General features: G+C 37.6%; 3 protein-coding genes across 4 annotated transcripts; 2 read left to right on the forward strand and 1 right to left on the reverse strand.

Moving 5' to 3' along the window:
- Nucleotides 1-2,929: 2,929 nt before the first annotated feature.
- Nucleotides 2,930-3,816, forward strand: LOC134790633 (probable RNA methyltransferase CG11342). The gene has a single exon (XM_063761491.1). The coding sequence runs from the start codon at nt 3,073-3,075 to the stop codon at nt 3,799-3,801; it is 729 nt and encodes a 242-aa protein (XP_063617561.1). The 5' UTR covers nt 2,930-3,072; the 3' UTR covers nt 3,802-3,816.
- An 835-nt stretch (nt 3,817-4,651) lies between these two features.
- Nucleotides 4,652-6,384, reverse strand: LOC134790634 (uncharacterized). Of its 2 annotated transcripts, XM_063761493.1 has the most exons (5): nt 6,277-6,383; nt 6,217-6,240; nt 6,053-6,144; nt 5,547-5,658; nt 4,652-4,924 (listed from the first exon to the last, which is right to left on the reverse strand). In XM_063761493.1, the coding sequence occupies exons 2-5, from the start codon at nt 6,235-6,237 to the stop codon at nt 4,817-4,819; spliced, it is 333 nt and encodes a 110-aa protein (XP_063617563.1). In that variant the 5' UTR covers nt 6,238-6,240; nt 6,277-6,383; the 3' UTR covers nt 4,652-4,816. The 2 variants fall into 2 exon arrangements, with proteins under 2 accessions (XP_063617563.1, XP_063617562.1); XM_063761492.1 differs by having other exon boundaries at nt 4,655-4,924; nt 6,217-6,384.
- Nucleotides 6,385-6,773: 389 nt separating this feature from the next.
- On the forward strand, nt 6,774-13,889 carry LOC134790687 (large ribosomal subunit protein uL3). Its single transcript, XM_063761587.1, has 7 exons — nt 6,774-6,893; nt 7,187-7,379; nt 7,608-7,776; nt 8,138-8,460; nt 8,601-8,780; nt 9,261-9,439; nt 13,660-13,889. The coding sequence occupies exons 1-7, from the start codon at nt 6,891-6,893 to the stop codon at nt 13,855-13,857; spliced, it is 1,245 nt and encodes a 414-aa protein (XP_063617657.1). The 5' UTR covers nt 6,774-6,890; the 3' UTR covers nt 13,858-13,889.
- The last annotated feature ends 1,004 nt before the right edge of the window (nt 13,890-14,893 follow it).

Here is a 14,893-nt window from a genome sequence, read left to right on the forward strand (position 1 = left end):
ATTTAGTACAAGAAAGTAGTCGCAACATACTGATAAGCATGGCAGTGGGCAAACTCCGTAACGTTAACTGTTCTCGATCGCATGCGCAGTTCGTTCCTATGCAGAACGTCATGCAGTTTCGCACGATTGCCTTAGTGTTCTTCCGTTCTTGGATTGAGTTTTTATTATAAGTAGGTAGGTATACGTTTGGTAAGTATTTTGTAGGTGTAATGACTCAGGAAACCAGGAAATACTCGTAGCAAAGTTACGCTTGCAGGCGATTGCTCAATTATCATTAGTGCATTATGCTGGTATTCTGTGGTTATTGATAGGTGTATCGAAATCAATTAATAATGGCTTGCAAAATCAAATATATTACTGTCACAAGTACTTTGACAAGGACGAGAGTTAACCTAATATTTATAACGTTAGTGTAAATCGTCTAACTGGACAGTAGACACCTTATAGAGGCGTAAATGTGATGTTTATGCTTCCGATGTAGCCCACAAGATGGCAGAACCTACTATGCACACGGAAACGTACCTACGAGAACGGTAGATGGTAGCCCTTGTTTTGGCAATGTACATGTGCACATATGTTTTTGATTCAGGCCACTAGATGGCAGACCAAGGCCTGTTCACTTCCTAAGAAAGTTATGTCCCCAAATAATTGCGCATGTGTGCGCCTTAATCTTCTATGTGTGCGTTGGCCTCCGGGAAAAAGTTGCGAGTAATAAAAATAAAAACATTTTTCTACAGCAACATTGCTCCCAACTCTGATTTAAATTATCACGAATTTTATACAATATTAATCATAAAACGGGACTTAAAACGCTTAAAACTTAATTACATGCGATTAAGTTTTATAATGAATATTTGCTTCCAACTGTCTTTATCAATGTTCATAAAATATATGGAGGGTAGGTACGTCTACCCACCATAATAAAAAATATATTTGTCAATGACTCTGTCCAACTGCTGTGGTTAAAGTTCATAACGAAAATTTTATTGATTAACTCTTTAAATAATACATACAACGTGTACCGCTACGTACCACTTAAGACTGTAAGTCTGTACCTACATGGATTACAGCAATGCACATAGAAAATGTGCTAAATGCGGGGCAACGGCTGTTGAAGCAGCCAGAGTGAAATTTACAACTTTAGTGGGTTCAGAAGGAACCGAGTCATAACGCATCTGGAAAGCGTATTAATTAACCGTGAAGAAATGTATGAATACAAGTTGGAAATCTGTGTAAAATGCCGTATGTAAAGTGTAGTGTATCTGTGTGTAAAGTGTAATAGGTAGGCATGCCTAATGTTATTTGTATAAAAGGTACTGAAAACTTTGTGAATGCGCTTTATTAATGTCTATTTTTTTATTAAGTTGCCAGTTGCCAGTTTTCAGTGTATATTTTTATATGTAAAACATTTTTTAATAAATAATATATATAATGTTATAAACATAAACATGCCTTTTATTTAAATCAATTGATAATACCACAAACAAGGGGTAATATTTGCATCTTGCATATATTTCGTGATATGAAGATAACAAATATGTTTATCAACAAAATTACTACCTACCAATACCCGCCAGGCTAAACCGGTTGTCAACTTTAGTTCCATTGGTACACAAAGACGGCGCCACTAGTATAAACGTATAAACGGTTGGGGACATTTTTTTGTATGGAGTTACCGTTCTTCTCCTAGTGAGTATTATATTCTTTGTGGCAGACCCTCCAACGCGCAAGGTCCCTATACTTACTAAAAAAGATAGGTAGTTTAATATTCACACAATCCAAGCTATACTCTGGCACAGCGACCTTGTCAGTAGAAAAAGGCAGAAAATTTAAAAAATGTAGGCTGCGCGAAGAGTTGACTTCCCATAGGAAATTTGAATTTCGCGCCTTTTGCTACTACTTTTATAATAGGTACAGCTTGGGAAAAAAGAGTAGAAATTAAAAATGCCAAGTGTTGTCCCTTTCAAACCAATTTATATAAGAAAACGGGACGACACTACAGTGTTGGCACTTTTTAATTTCTATTTTTTTTGCCAAGCTGTAATTAGATACGAAAAAAAGTTTTGTACGGAACACTAAAAAAAACGAAAGGGCCTGTGGTACTTGTGTCAAAATATTTTTAATTATGTTAATATTCAGAGAGGAAAATATATAGGAACTACGTTCGTATGGAAAGGCGGTTTCGCGCGGACATCCACTTCGTCTTAAACCAAAAATGAAGGACTTGATGCCATAGGGAACTCCCTACCTACTTAGCAGCTGAATCTCTCCAAGGATCATCCGACACCCGATATCGAATCGGACAATGTGAAAACGCTCTAAGAGCTCAAATACAGGACCTGCTTGCATGGTGAAATTGGTGAAGAAGAGTATCATTGCTAGTGATTATTGCTCATCTTCCGAGCAACGGCATCATTTCCGTAAACGAACTTTATAAAATGATGATACAAATGCTCTCTATCTCTCGAATAGACAAGCCAAAAGAAGAAAGTTGCCTTGCCAGATTCGAGTTATTGAGATTGATTCCCATTTGATTCCCCATACATTTATTAGAAAAGAGTCCTCTTAAATCCTATTGTTAACTTCGCTTTGCGTGAAACGAAATTCGTCCTACGTCGACCGGGCGACTGTCAAAGTGGGTACGTTCTTATTCTAATGATAGCCCTGCGCCACCTCAAGTACATAATAACTGAATTCCAATTTTTCGAATCAGTCTAAATAATAATAAGCAAAACAAGATAAAAGTTATAACTATAGCAGTTAAGCTACGAGATAAAAGTTGTCTACCCCTGGGAAGGGATATTAGTCATATTTGATGAAGAATATCTGATAGTATTTGAAATGTAGTAAGTAAACGTCAATGTCAGGTTAAGTTTCTAAATTATACGTCATCGTCATCCAGCGCATTCAGCGCAAAGCGCAAGTAGCGCAACTATACAATAAAACTTAGAACGTGAACTTTGGAAAGCTATTTCACACAGTTTTCTAATGTAGATTAGAAATATTACACACTCACATGCCATTCCGGACTGATACAGCTCAAGAATTAAGTATCCAAATAAGTTTTTTATCATGACAAGTGAAGATCTAAATCATCTGGGTAATGATCCTGGTGCTGTAAAATTTGGTAATTTTATCAACTATTACTCATTCCATAATGTAGAGCACAGAACGAATAACCTAAACAAACAAATGTTCCCCGCACCTGCTGCTAGTGAACCATTCTTGTGCCTAGACATTGGCTGCAACACGGGAGAACTTACAAAAGACCTATATCAATACTTGAAAACAATTTACCCAGAAAATGATATACACATGCTGGCCGTTGACATTGATCCAACACTGATCGCAAGAGCACAAGAAACCATTCAAATCCCTAATATTACATTTATAACTTGCAATATTATGTCTGATAATGACCACAAATCAATTCAAGACTATTTGAAAGGCTATCAGAAAAAAAGATTTGATGTAATTTTCTGTTTTTCTGTCACAATGTGGATACATCTAAATAATGGAGATGATGGTCTATTAGATTTTATCAACTATATAAAAATAAAATCTAGATCAATTATTATAGAGCCGCAACCATGGAAATGTTACAGAAATGCCCAAAGAAGATTGAAAAAATCTGGTAGCACATTCCCATTATATGATTCATTAAAAATCAGAAGTGATGTGGAGTTTGTCATAGAAAATAAGGTTAATGAAGGCACACATGAGAGAGTATGTGGTTCTCTGAACCCATCATGGAATAGAAAGATTTTAAGTTTTCATAACAAGGAATTGATTACAGAATAAAAAAAGTATTTGTAGATAATAATTTTTATTGTTTATTTATAATAAAAATTATGGATAAAGTGAACAATTGTTTAATTATGTTTAATGTACATCACACAACATTAGTTAATTACCTAAATTAAACAAAACATGGTCATCTTGTTTCTAGCTCAGTATACTGCTTTAGCTTCTTTTCCTGTTAACACATTCACTGCCAGTGACCTGCGAGTTCTTTGTTTGTAAGCTTTTCCCTACATACGGTTTTCCCGTGTTATCGGCTACGCTCGTAGAGTGTAGCTGATGCTGGCTGTAAATGTGTTAACACAAATTAAATATTTTTAAATTGAAACACCGGCATTAATTATTGTTTAAATATACATATATAAAACTGTCCAAACATATATGTAAGGGTGGTATTCCACCTGTCTAAAGTCAGTGCATCTCACTCTCTCATTAAAGCAAAATGTGAGACACAATACACGTTGGACAAAGAAATAGGATAGGTGGAATACCACCCTAATACAAAGTGCACTTATGATTATCTAAAATAAATCAAAGTCACTTTAGAATAATCACAGGCAGAGGCTTCATAATAACAAAGGATAGAAATCAAAACAGCTAAGTTTCAATGAATAATACCTACTCATTGAAGAATCCTACTTTTACATCAGTTGTGGTGCAGTGTTATTCAACCTGTGTGTCAAGTGAGAGGGAGTTTCAATTCAGGTTACATTACAAATTATCTACTACTCATGTTAGAAATACATATGTGTATACAGTTTATTTTTGTAACCCTTATACAAGAAACAAAGCTGGCCATACACACCAGAGTATGCCCACACACTCACACAGTTCAACAGCTCATGTAAAGCCAATTAAGCTCAACCTGCACAGTCGAATGCCACAGACACTCCTTTTTACCAGTGCAGTTCGACTGTACAGGCAATACTGCGCAGGCATACCCTAGTGGTTATGGCCAGCTTAATAGATAATGACTACTTATATCTAGATTGTTTTTTTTCTAAATACACCTCGCCTAAGTAGTCACTTCCTCAGTGCTGGACTCAAACTCCAGTTTTACTTGATTGCTGAGGCCATCTCCGTCCATTTCTGATTCATGAGCATTCAACATGTTTAGGGTCACCTGAAACAGTATGATGAATATTACAGAATTTGAAATTATTTTAATTTCACTACCAAATAACACAGCTATATCCCTAATAAGCAAAATGATAATGGGACGACAAATTCAAAGTATTAAAAATACTAAATAAGAATCATAAGATAAAAACAACCTGCCTTTTTCATGAATTATTATGCATAATGAACACTTGACTTGATGCACTTAGTATCAGGCACTTGTATAAGCAGTTTTAATAAAATTTAATACATTTGAAGTAATTACAGATTTTTGTAAGAAATAAATCTTGTGTCAAAGATAATTAAAAACAATTTTTTTTGTAAGTGTACATTGGGTCTCATTTCAGAAAACAGCTTCACAGTTTGTTTTGGTGAATTCCCATTTGTCCCAAACAGGAATGATTTATTCCCATGTGTACCTGGTGGGGACAAATGGGAATGAAACTATTGATATTGGTCCTCAGCAAGGGTAAATGGGAATGAAATGTTCCTATTCCCTTTCATGTGGGGCTAGGAAAACTGGCATTACACCTATTTTTCTGCAATTTCAACATAAGATGTACCTAATGCCATCCACTATATGGTGTTGCTGGTTCCGACCAATTAAATTGTAGTAAAACACTAACCTGCTGTGATATAGGTGCTGCGTGAACATTGTGAGTTGTTTGTGGTGAGGTGCCGGTTAATACTGGTCTCTCATCTGCTGCTTTTCTCTTTACAGGTGTTTTTGTTGGTGCACTTAAAACATACATGTCAATCTTAATGCAAGGTGGACCCAGAGGTCAGAGAGGAGAGAGGGAGGACGATTCATCACTTTTCTATAATCTACTTACTTTCTAACAATTGTATGAGGTAACAATCAGGTAAATTTTAATACCCAGAGATCAAATTGCCAAAATCTAACTTCTACTTCTACCTACTGCTAGTGTGTTCTATAGAAATGTGGGGTTCATGAGGGTCCATGAGGCCTTTTTAAGAGGTCTACAAATGAACAATGCAAGGTTTAGATAAAGAAGTAACAAGGGAAAGTATCAATACCAAGCTGGTGATTGCCTCAAAATCAACAATTAAATCACATTGCAAGTAATAAGCTCATAGGAGAGGTATCATAAGATAGATACTATAAACATACGTAGGTGTATTTTCAGCCATAGGATGCAGCATCATTGTCATTTCCGCCAGTTTATTGAATGCAGCTCCAGCTTCAGTGAATATTTCACCAACCTGAAGAAGTATTACATTATTTAATTTATGAATAAACCCAAACACAGAAGTAGAATTATGAAAATACCTTACCTTAGCAGCGGAATTATTCATTTCAGAAAATGTGTGATTAAAACAATACTAATGAAGAATAAAGTAAAATTGGCGGGATGTCAAATGCAGTTATAAACTCGCCGAGTTTACTAATTATATTTTAATATTATTTGTTTACTCGTGATTTACCCAGTATACCCAGTTTTGTTGTTTCAAATCAAGAAATTATAAAAAATATAAACAAAAATCGCGTATTCCTGCGTTGGTCATTGGTCAATATCATTTAAGTATGTCATTGGTCATTGATTTGACGTCAAACGTCAAGTCTAATCGAATAGTGGTAACACACTATCGCACCGCACCAAGGTCATTGCACAATGACCTTGGTGCGGTGCTATAGTGTGTTACGGCCAAATTGACACTATTCGAGTCCATCATCAAAGTTTTTCTGTATAATTTAAAAAAAAAAATTGTGTAATAAATATAATACAAAATAAATCGTTTTCTTGTAATTTGAGTTGATCAAATTATGATCCATATACATAGTGAATATAATTATATAAGTTTCACTCTTTCGTCTGTAATAACTAACGGTTTAAATAGCGGTTGGAACAGCTACGCTCATATCTATTTGTCTATGCGACAAATGTCAAGTTGAAATCGAAAAGTCAAAACTTCACAATCGGCCATTTTCGTTGTGACAGTCTTACGACATGGTAAGTGTCCGCTTGTTATATCGTTGAATATCGAAGTCATCTTTTTATTTAATAAATCTCAAGTGTAATTAAGTAAAAAGTGTTATAACGACAATAGTTTTTAATAATTATTTCGTATCTCAAAAGCTAACCACGTCCTCAAATGATGATCCAACTTTTACGCTTTTAAATACGGTTAGAACCTGAATCTCATGTGAAGATTATACTAGGGCGGACTGATGCTATTTCCACTAAAGGTGTCATCTGTATCGTCCTGAATCTTAGTAAAGAAATGCTATTTTTGTTACTTCCAGTCGCACAGGAAGTTTTCAGCACCCCGTCATGGGTCGATGGGATTCTACCCCAAGAAGAGGTCCCGTCGTCATCGTGGCAAGGTGAAGGCTTTCCCCAAAGATGACCCCAGCAAACCAGTGCATCTTACTGCTTTCATCGGCTACAAGGCCGGTATGACCCACGTGGTCCGTGAACCCGACCGTCCTGGATCAAGTAAGTAAATTTGTTTTATGAACCTACTACACGTTTTCGTTGTCACAACTCTTAATAACATTTAGTGCTTTTTCTGTGTATCTGTCGATTAGATTTTTCCCGCTCTGAAATGCACGCAGTAATATCATTGTTGTAGGTTATACATACAATAAAGTGTATGTTTTACAACTTCTGCCGATTGTACATTTTGACTAATTATATACCTATACTTACTGTTTAACTTTTCAGAGATCAACAAGAAGGAGATCGTAGAGGCCGTAACCATCATCGAGACTCCTCCTATGGTGGCGGTGGGTGCTGTCGGTTATATTGAGACTCCGCATGGGCTCCGCGCTCTGCTCACCGTGTGGGCCGAGCACATGTCCGAGGACTGCCGCCGTCGCTTCTACAAGAACTGGTAAGTTCTTTAGTTGGATTCAATAGAAATTATTAATTTTTAATTATAAATTTGTAATTGGAATTAATTCATGAATTCTCAAAAATCGTGTATTTATATTAAAAATTACAGCTGCCTGATTTGCCAATTCTATAATGTTACTACAGAAAAATACCAGACTTTAGGGCAAATTTATTACCTAAATTTGATTTCTGTTCTTTTTGTTGTCATTACTAATCCAATCAAAATCAGCTCTCCTATCACTGGATGAGAGTTTACCCAAAGTATGCCTTGGAGCATATTGTTACCAAGTGGTCTCCGCTCAACGATGAGGCCGCCTGGATTCTCTTACAGCAGCTGCTTTACTCTGTGCCCCAATCAGGTACAAGTGCAAGAAGAAGGCTTTCACCAAGTCCAGTAAGAGGTGGCAGGATGAGCTTGGCCGCAAGTCCATTGAGAAGGACTTCAAAAAGATGATCCGTTACTGTACTGTGGTGAGGCTCATTGCCCACACCCAGATGAAGTTGCTGAAGCAGCGTCAAAAGAAAGCTCACATCATGGAAATCCAGATTAATGGTGGCACCATTGAAGACAAGGTCAAGTGGGCCAGGGAACATCTGGAGAAGCCCATCCCCATTGACTCTGTGTTTGCTCAGGATGAGATGATTGACTGCATTGGTGTCACCAAGGGCAAGGGATACAAAGGTGGGTTGGTTTTCAAATATTATATCAACATTGAACAATAATTTCATTCCTGCCAAAGATATAAATTTTTGTATAGTTATAATTTGTGAGCATATTTTTCTTTATGGTGCCTAATCTAATGTTGTTGTTAATGTTCACAGGTGTCACTTCCCGTTGGCACACTAAGAAGCTGCCTCGCAAGACGCACAAGGGTCTGCGGAAGGTTGCTTGTATTGGAGCATGGCATCCTTCAAGAGTTTCCTTCACTGTTGCCCGTGCTGGTCAGAAGGGATACCACCACCGTACTGAAATGAACAAGAAGATTTACCGTATTGGACAAGGTAATTCTATTGTTAATGATTAATCTTATGATAACCACAAAATAATATATGAGCATATTCAACATGTTTTATTTTATACTATGCAACCTGAAAATGTGGTCATAGTGAACAACTAGATATCACTGGAGATCATGTGAACTAGGGATTATTTTTTTAGGTTCATGAGTTCAGTGTTCAGCTTTCTATATTATACTCATGTTGTAATTATAAGTAACCATAACATAATAAATATGATCTACTATGATCATATTGTACATGACATTTTTTGTGCTTATGTCAGAATGAAATCAATTTGTGCTATTATCTTCTGATATTTATTATTTACTAGTGAAACAAGTGATGATCCAACTTACACGCTAAAAATACGGTTAGAACCTGAATCTCAAGTGAAGATTATACTAGGGCGGACTGATGTTAAAGTTGAAGACTATGAATCTCACCTGAGACATGTTCAGTGCCTAATTATGATCATTTCCGCAGGTATCCACACCAAGGATGGCAAGGTTGTCAAGAACAATGCCTGCACAGAGTATGACCTGTCTGAGAAGTCAATCACCCCCATGGGTGGCTTCCCCCACTATGGTGAGGTCAACAATGACTTCGTCATGATCAAGGGTTGCTGCATGGGACCCAAAAAACGCGTCATCACCCTCAGGAAGGTAAGATGAGCTACTAGTACTAATCATTATGCTTGTTTTAACCTTTTAGACGCCTATGACCGATATATCCGCACCGCAGGTTCAACGCCAAAGACTGATTAATCGGTCACAGACCACAGAGCAATATATACCTACGTGCATATGCATAAAGTTCAATTTCAGTTTTGACACTTCGGTGACGTGGCGTCCGCGTGACAGCTTTTGTATTAGGTCCTTACCTATGAAATTGGCGTTTTTGTTCATAGATATAAGTCTGATCCTAGTTTTTTTTTTTTTTACAAAAGTACATACACAATTACAATAAAACTACAGTGCACTCAATAAACAACGATTTTACATACAATTAATTGTTATTTTTTATTGTTAAGTATTCAGAATTAAGCCTTGAAAATAGGTCTTTTCATGTGCTGTCGGTTCGAGTATTAAAATTACTTATATTTTTCTAATGGTACCAATTTTCAAGAAATGGAGATATTGAAAACATACCTTAAAGGTGTCAAAAATTACTGGAAAAATTTTGTTTGGTTTGAATTAGCCATCAAAAAAATATCCGCAAAATTAATTGTATGGAAATTCGTGTTTCGTTGAAATTCTCCGAACAAAACGCCAATTTCATAGGTAATGACCTAATATTTGCCGTGTCAAACACAAAAGCTGTCAGGTCGAAAAGGTTAAATAATGCGTTATGTTCTAAATGAAGTTCTGTGAATTTAATAAAAATAGGGGAGACCTTTGCCCAGCAGTGAGACACTAAAATAAGCTTAAAAAAAGCTACAATAATAATTTTAGTAATTTAAGATGTCTGTTAATGGGGAGGCTAAGCTTGATAGTCTTACTGGTTATGAAGCTTTTTTGCCCGAAAGCTGCACTTTTGCACGATGATAGTAGAGGCCCATTAAAACATTTTTTCGAAGAACCCGTCATTTCGTCCTTTAGGAGCCGAGGTGGAGCGAGGTCCCTTAAAAACAGAAAAAAAAATCTACAAGTTTCACGAATCATCCGATTTCACTAAATTTGATGTCAATTGTAAGAAAATGACTTGCTTCATCGTAAAAAAAATTAAAACAAAATATGTCAATACAAATATAATGTAAAAAAAATTGAAAACCTATTTTTTCACTTTACACTTTATTTTTGCAAATAGTGTGTTCCATATAGAAAAAAGTCTACAAAAAAGCACTAAATGATAAAAATCAAATATATTTCTTATCGTATATTGAAAACCGCATCAATATCGGTTAAGCCGTTTATGAGATTCAAGTTTTAGAATTTGGCTAAGTTTTATTTACTAGGCGATAGTACTGTCATATTCCTTAGTCGAGACTTGCTTCTGTTAATGACCAAGTTTATGCACTGTAGATTGTTAGGATAAGCAAGGATACACATGTTGATGTGTTTGAGTTTTGATGCCAGTGGAAGATGGCCCTTCGTGGACCAAAAACTCTTCCAGGCTTTTTCGATGCGTCGATCGATTTCCTTGGACTGCTTATTATCGAAGGATGTTATCTCACCCAAGCAGGTGTATTCGTCAACGAAATTGTATATCCTGCCCATCTACCGTGACCCAACGTTTCACGCCATTGACCATTAACTGGGTTTTTGTCCTGTTCATTTCGAATCCGACTTCAAGACTTGGCTGGTCTAAGGCCTTCTAACATTTTCTCTAAATGAGGTGCAGTGTGGGGGAAAAGAAGACTTATGTCGTCGGAAAAACGCAGGTTTGTCAATGTCAACCTTATTTCGCCGACGTCAATGCCCATTGTTTACCATCTAGCCACCAGCTTCTGGACGATTTTCTGTAGGCAAGAGGTAAACAGCTTTGGAGATAGTGGGTCGATCATCCTGTTTGACTCCTTTTTGGATGCAGAATTAGGGCCGGGAACTTGCAGTATTTTTGCGGTAGATGGTTCCGATGAACTCTGCCTGCCTATAACACTGCTCGCGTTGCTTCGCTGTGTGACTAAAGATGCGCCGACCCTGGGGTCACTCCTTTTTTCACGTAGGCATCATTGTCCTAACTTATTGATAGTTTTTTTGCCTCAGCACACCAAGAACCGCTTGTCTCTACGGCTACTGGTACCTACTCGTACCTATGTACAAATTCGTAGGCAGGCTCCAAATTTGAATATTTCGCTCGTTTAAGTTTTGCTGCTTTTTCGGCGGCTGCTCCGACACGCCCTGTGGCCTGAGGTGTCCTCACACAAGGGCAAGTGTGCTTACACACGTCGCATCCCAAATGAGGCTGTGTTTTCGCGCTCACGGAAGCAGTTGTATATTTAGGCCCTGATACTCCAACACGCCTGTCGGATATCCAGCGTCCAGTAGCATCCTGAAGTACCTGCCTTTATAAGCTTATTTGTTCCCCTAGAAACCATTTCATTAAATTGTATGACGCACATGCAGAGCACTGAACGGTTTTTTACAGTAAAGAACAAATTTGTAACTAACCTTCCCTCAACTCAAGCTGCACTTCACAAACATACCTTGCATGCAGCGTACCATGTGAGCCAAGTACGAATGACGGCGAATAGACCTTTTCAGGATTCCGTACCCAAAGGTTAAAAAAGGGACTAAAACTCCGCTGTCCGTCTGTACGTTCGTCTGTCCAAACGAACAGAACTGGTAAACACCAGGCTGTATTTCATGAACCGTGATAGCTAGGGGGCTGTCCATAAATTACGTCATCGATTTTTGACAATTTTGGACCCCCCCCCCCCCCCTAAAATCATCCAAAAATCATGCCTCCAAGGACCCCGTTTCCTCCTACGTCGTGCTACCGTCATCCGATGTCCAGACCCCCCCCCCCCCTAATTTGAAATGACGTAATTTATGAATAGCCCCTAGGCAGTTGAAATTTTCACAGATGATGTATTTCTGTTGCCGCTATAATAATAAATACTAAAAATAGACTAAAATAAATATTTAAGTGGGGCTCCCATACAACAAACGCAATTTTTTTGCCGTTTTTTGCGTAATGTAAAAACCGGTTTTTTTGTAAATATATACACATATTTTTAAAATAGATAAAGGAAATACCCACAAGATACTTAAAATTTCCTATGATTTACGTGCTTCTTGGTCTATAAAATAAATAAATAAAATTAGGCCAAGTTCTGAAACATGGATCTCTTAAACTGCTTAGCCGATTTTGATGTGGTTTTCAGTATACGATAATAAATATGTTTAATTTTTTCATTTAGTGCTTTTTTGTAGACTTTTTCCTATATGGAACACACTATTTGCAAAAATAAAGTGTAAAAGGAAAATAGTTATTTGTACAACAAGAGATCAAAGTTTGATATTTCTTCGAGTGCTTATTTTGAGTCCCGTGCAAGCGAAAGATTCTATAATAGATTCACGAGCGTAGCGAGTGAATCTAATTTAGAATCTTGAGCGTAGTAAGGGATTCAAAAGCGCACGAGATGTAAATAACTTTGATCTCGTGTAGTACACAAAATTTTTCACCCTAAGCAGTGAGAACATACCTAGAGGGACAGAGATAATAGAACCCAAGTATATCGAACTTGTATTAGACCCCGCATGTTGAAATGACATTTGACTATAAAGATCACTTAAATGACATTTTGTCTCACTCAGTGAGCAAAATGCGATTTTGCTCACTCATTTTGTCTCACTCAGTGAGCAAAATGCGATTTTGCTCATTGAGTGAGACAAAATGACTTAGTGAGCAAAATCGCATTTTGCTCACTGTTTTTAAGAAGCAAAGTACCCTTGTTCGAGCTGCTGAGGTGAAAAGTAGGTTTTAAATTTTTTACATTATTTTTGTATTGACATATTTTGTTTTAATTTTTTTTACGATGAAGCAAGTCATTTTCTTACAATCGACACCAAATTTAACGAAATCGGATGATCCGTGAAACTTGTAGATTTTTTTTTTTCTGTTTTTAAGAGACCTCGCTTCACCTCTGCTCCTAAAGTACGAAATGACGGGTTCTTCGAAAAAAAATGTTTTAATGGGTCTCCACTATCATCGTGCAAAGCGACTTGTTTTCCTCCTAAAGTGCAGCTTTTTTTTTTCATAACAAGCATGACTATGAGAACAGATGAAGCTAGTGGTCCATTTCTAATTAATCAGTATGAATACTGATGCCATGTATGTTTTCTACAATTTACACTCTACAGAATCTTTGGTTCTGTGTAAAAGAAAACTCACTCCATTGAGTATGATGAAGAATCCAATTACACGTTTTTTTTTTCAGTCTCTTCGCGTCCACACCAAGAGGGCTGCCCTTGAAAAGATCAACCTGAAGTTCATCGACACATCGTCCAAGTTCGGTCATGGTCGTTTCCAGACGCCGGCAGACAAAGCCGCCTTCATGGGCACCCTCAAGAAGGACCGCATCAGGGAGGAAGCCGCCGCCACCACCGCCCCGGCTGCTCCTGCTGCGCAATCTTAAGCCATTGTGCATTTATAATAAAAAATATGACCACCAAATCTTTAGTTTTACTGCTATAATACACTTACATGTGGCTGGCTTTAAACTGATATCCGTATAAGACAGAAGAGTTATAAGCCTGTGCCTCTGCTGCTACAAACGTAAATAAGTTTTTGGCAAAAAATTCATTTTTGGTACAAGCTTTTATCGCCGACTGTACTTTTTTTTCCACGGGCAACTAATACTCATCGAGACAATTCTAAAAACCCCAAACACAATTAGGTTTCGTTGTTTTATCACAGGTTCCTATGGCCACCTCCGGTCTCCATCATCAGATCAGCTCGATGACACCATAATATTCTAATAATCTGTGTTGTTCCGCTCCCCGCAGGATCACAGCCCGAAGGGCTCACGCCGGGTGTGGCGATACAAGTCAGCAGACTGGGATGAGTTACGGCACTTCTATGCGTCTTATTCTTGGCAGCAAACCTGTTTCACCAGTGATGATCCGTCGATCTGTGCGAATGCCATCACCGACGTGTTGCGTCAGGGCATGGATTACTATATTCCCTACTCTGACGTAGTAACAGGTGGCACAGCTCGTCCATGGTTCAACGTAGAGTGTGACCAGGCAGAAGCCCTAAAGCACTCGGCCTATATATCGTGGGTGGATGCTCGTAATCGTAAAGATCCGGATGTACACGCAAAGAAACAGTCGTTCAACAGAGCTGCTAAGTCTTCAGGGTGGCCACTTTCTGGAAAACCGGGAAAAGTCAGGGAATTTCGCTAGTCATGGAAAAGTCAGGGAATTGTCAGGGAAATTTAATGGAGGTCAGGGAATAAAAATTGTCTCTGTATGTACATAATAAAATAAAAATAAATATATTAATTTTACCATCTGCAAACATTATATCTTCTTCTTCCTGGGGTTATCCCGGCATTTTGCCACGGCTCATGGGAGCCTGGGCACATGCAGAATAAGTAATAGGCGTGGGGTCCGCTTGAGTACTAATCCCATGATTTGACGTAGGCACTAGTTTTTACGAAAGCGACTGCC

The sequence above is a fragment of the Cydia splendana genome, chromosome 5, assembly GCF_910591565.1.
Source record: "Cydia splendana chromosome 5, ilCydSple1.2, whole genome shotgun sequence".
Taxonomy (NCBI): domain Eukaryota; kingdom Metazoa; phylum Arthropoda; class Insecta; order Lepidoptera; family Tortricidae; genus Cydia; species Cydia splendana.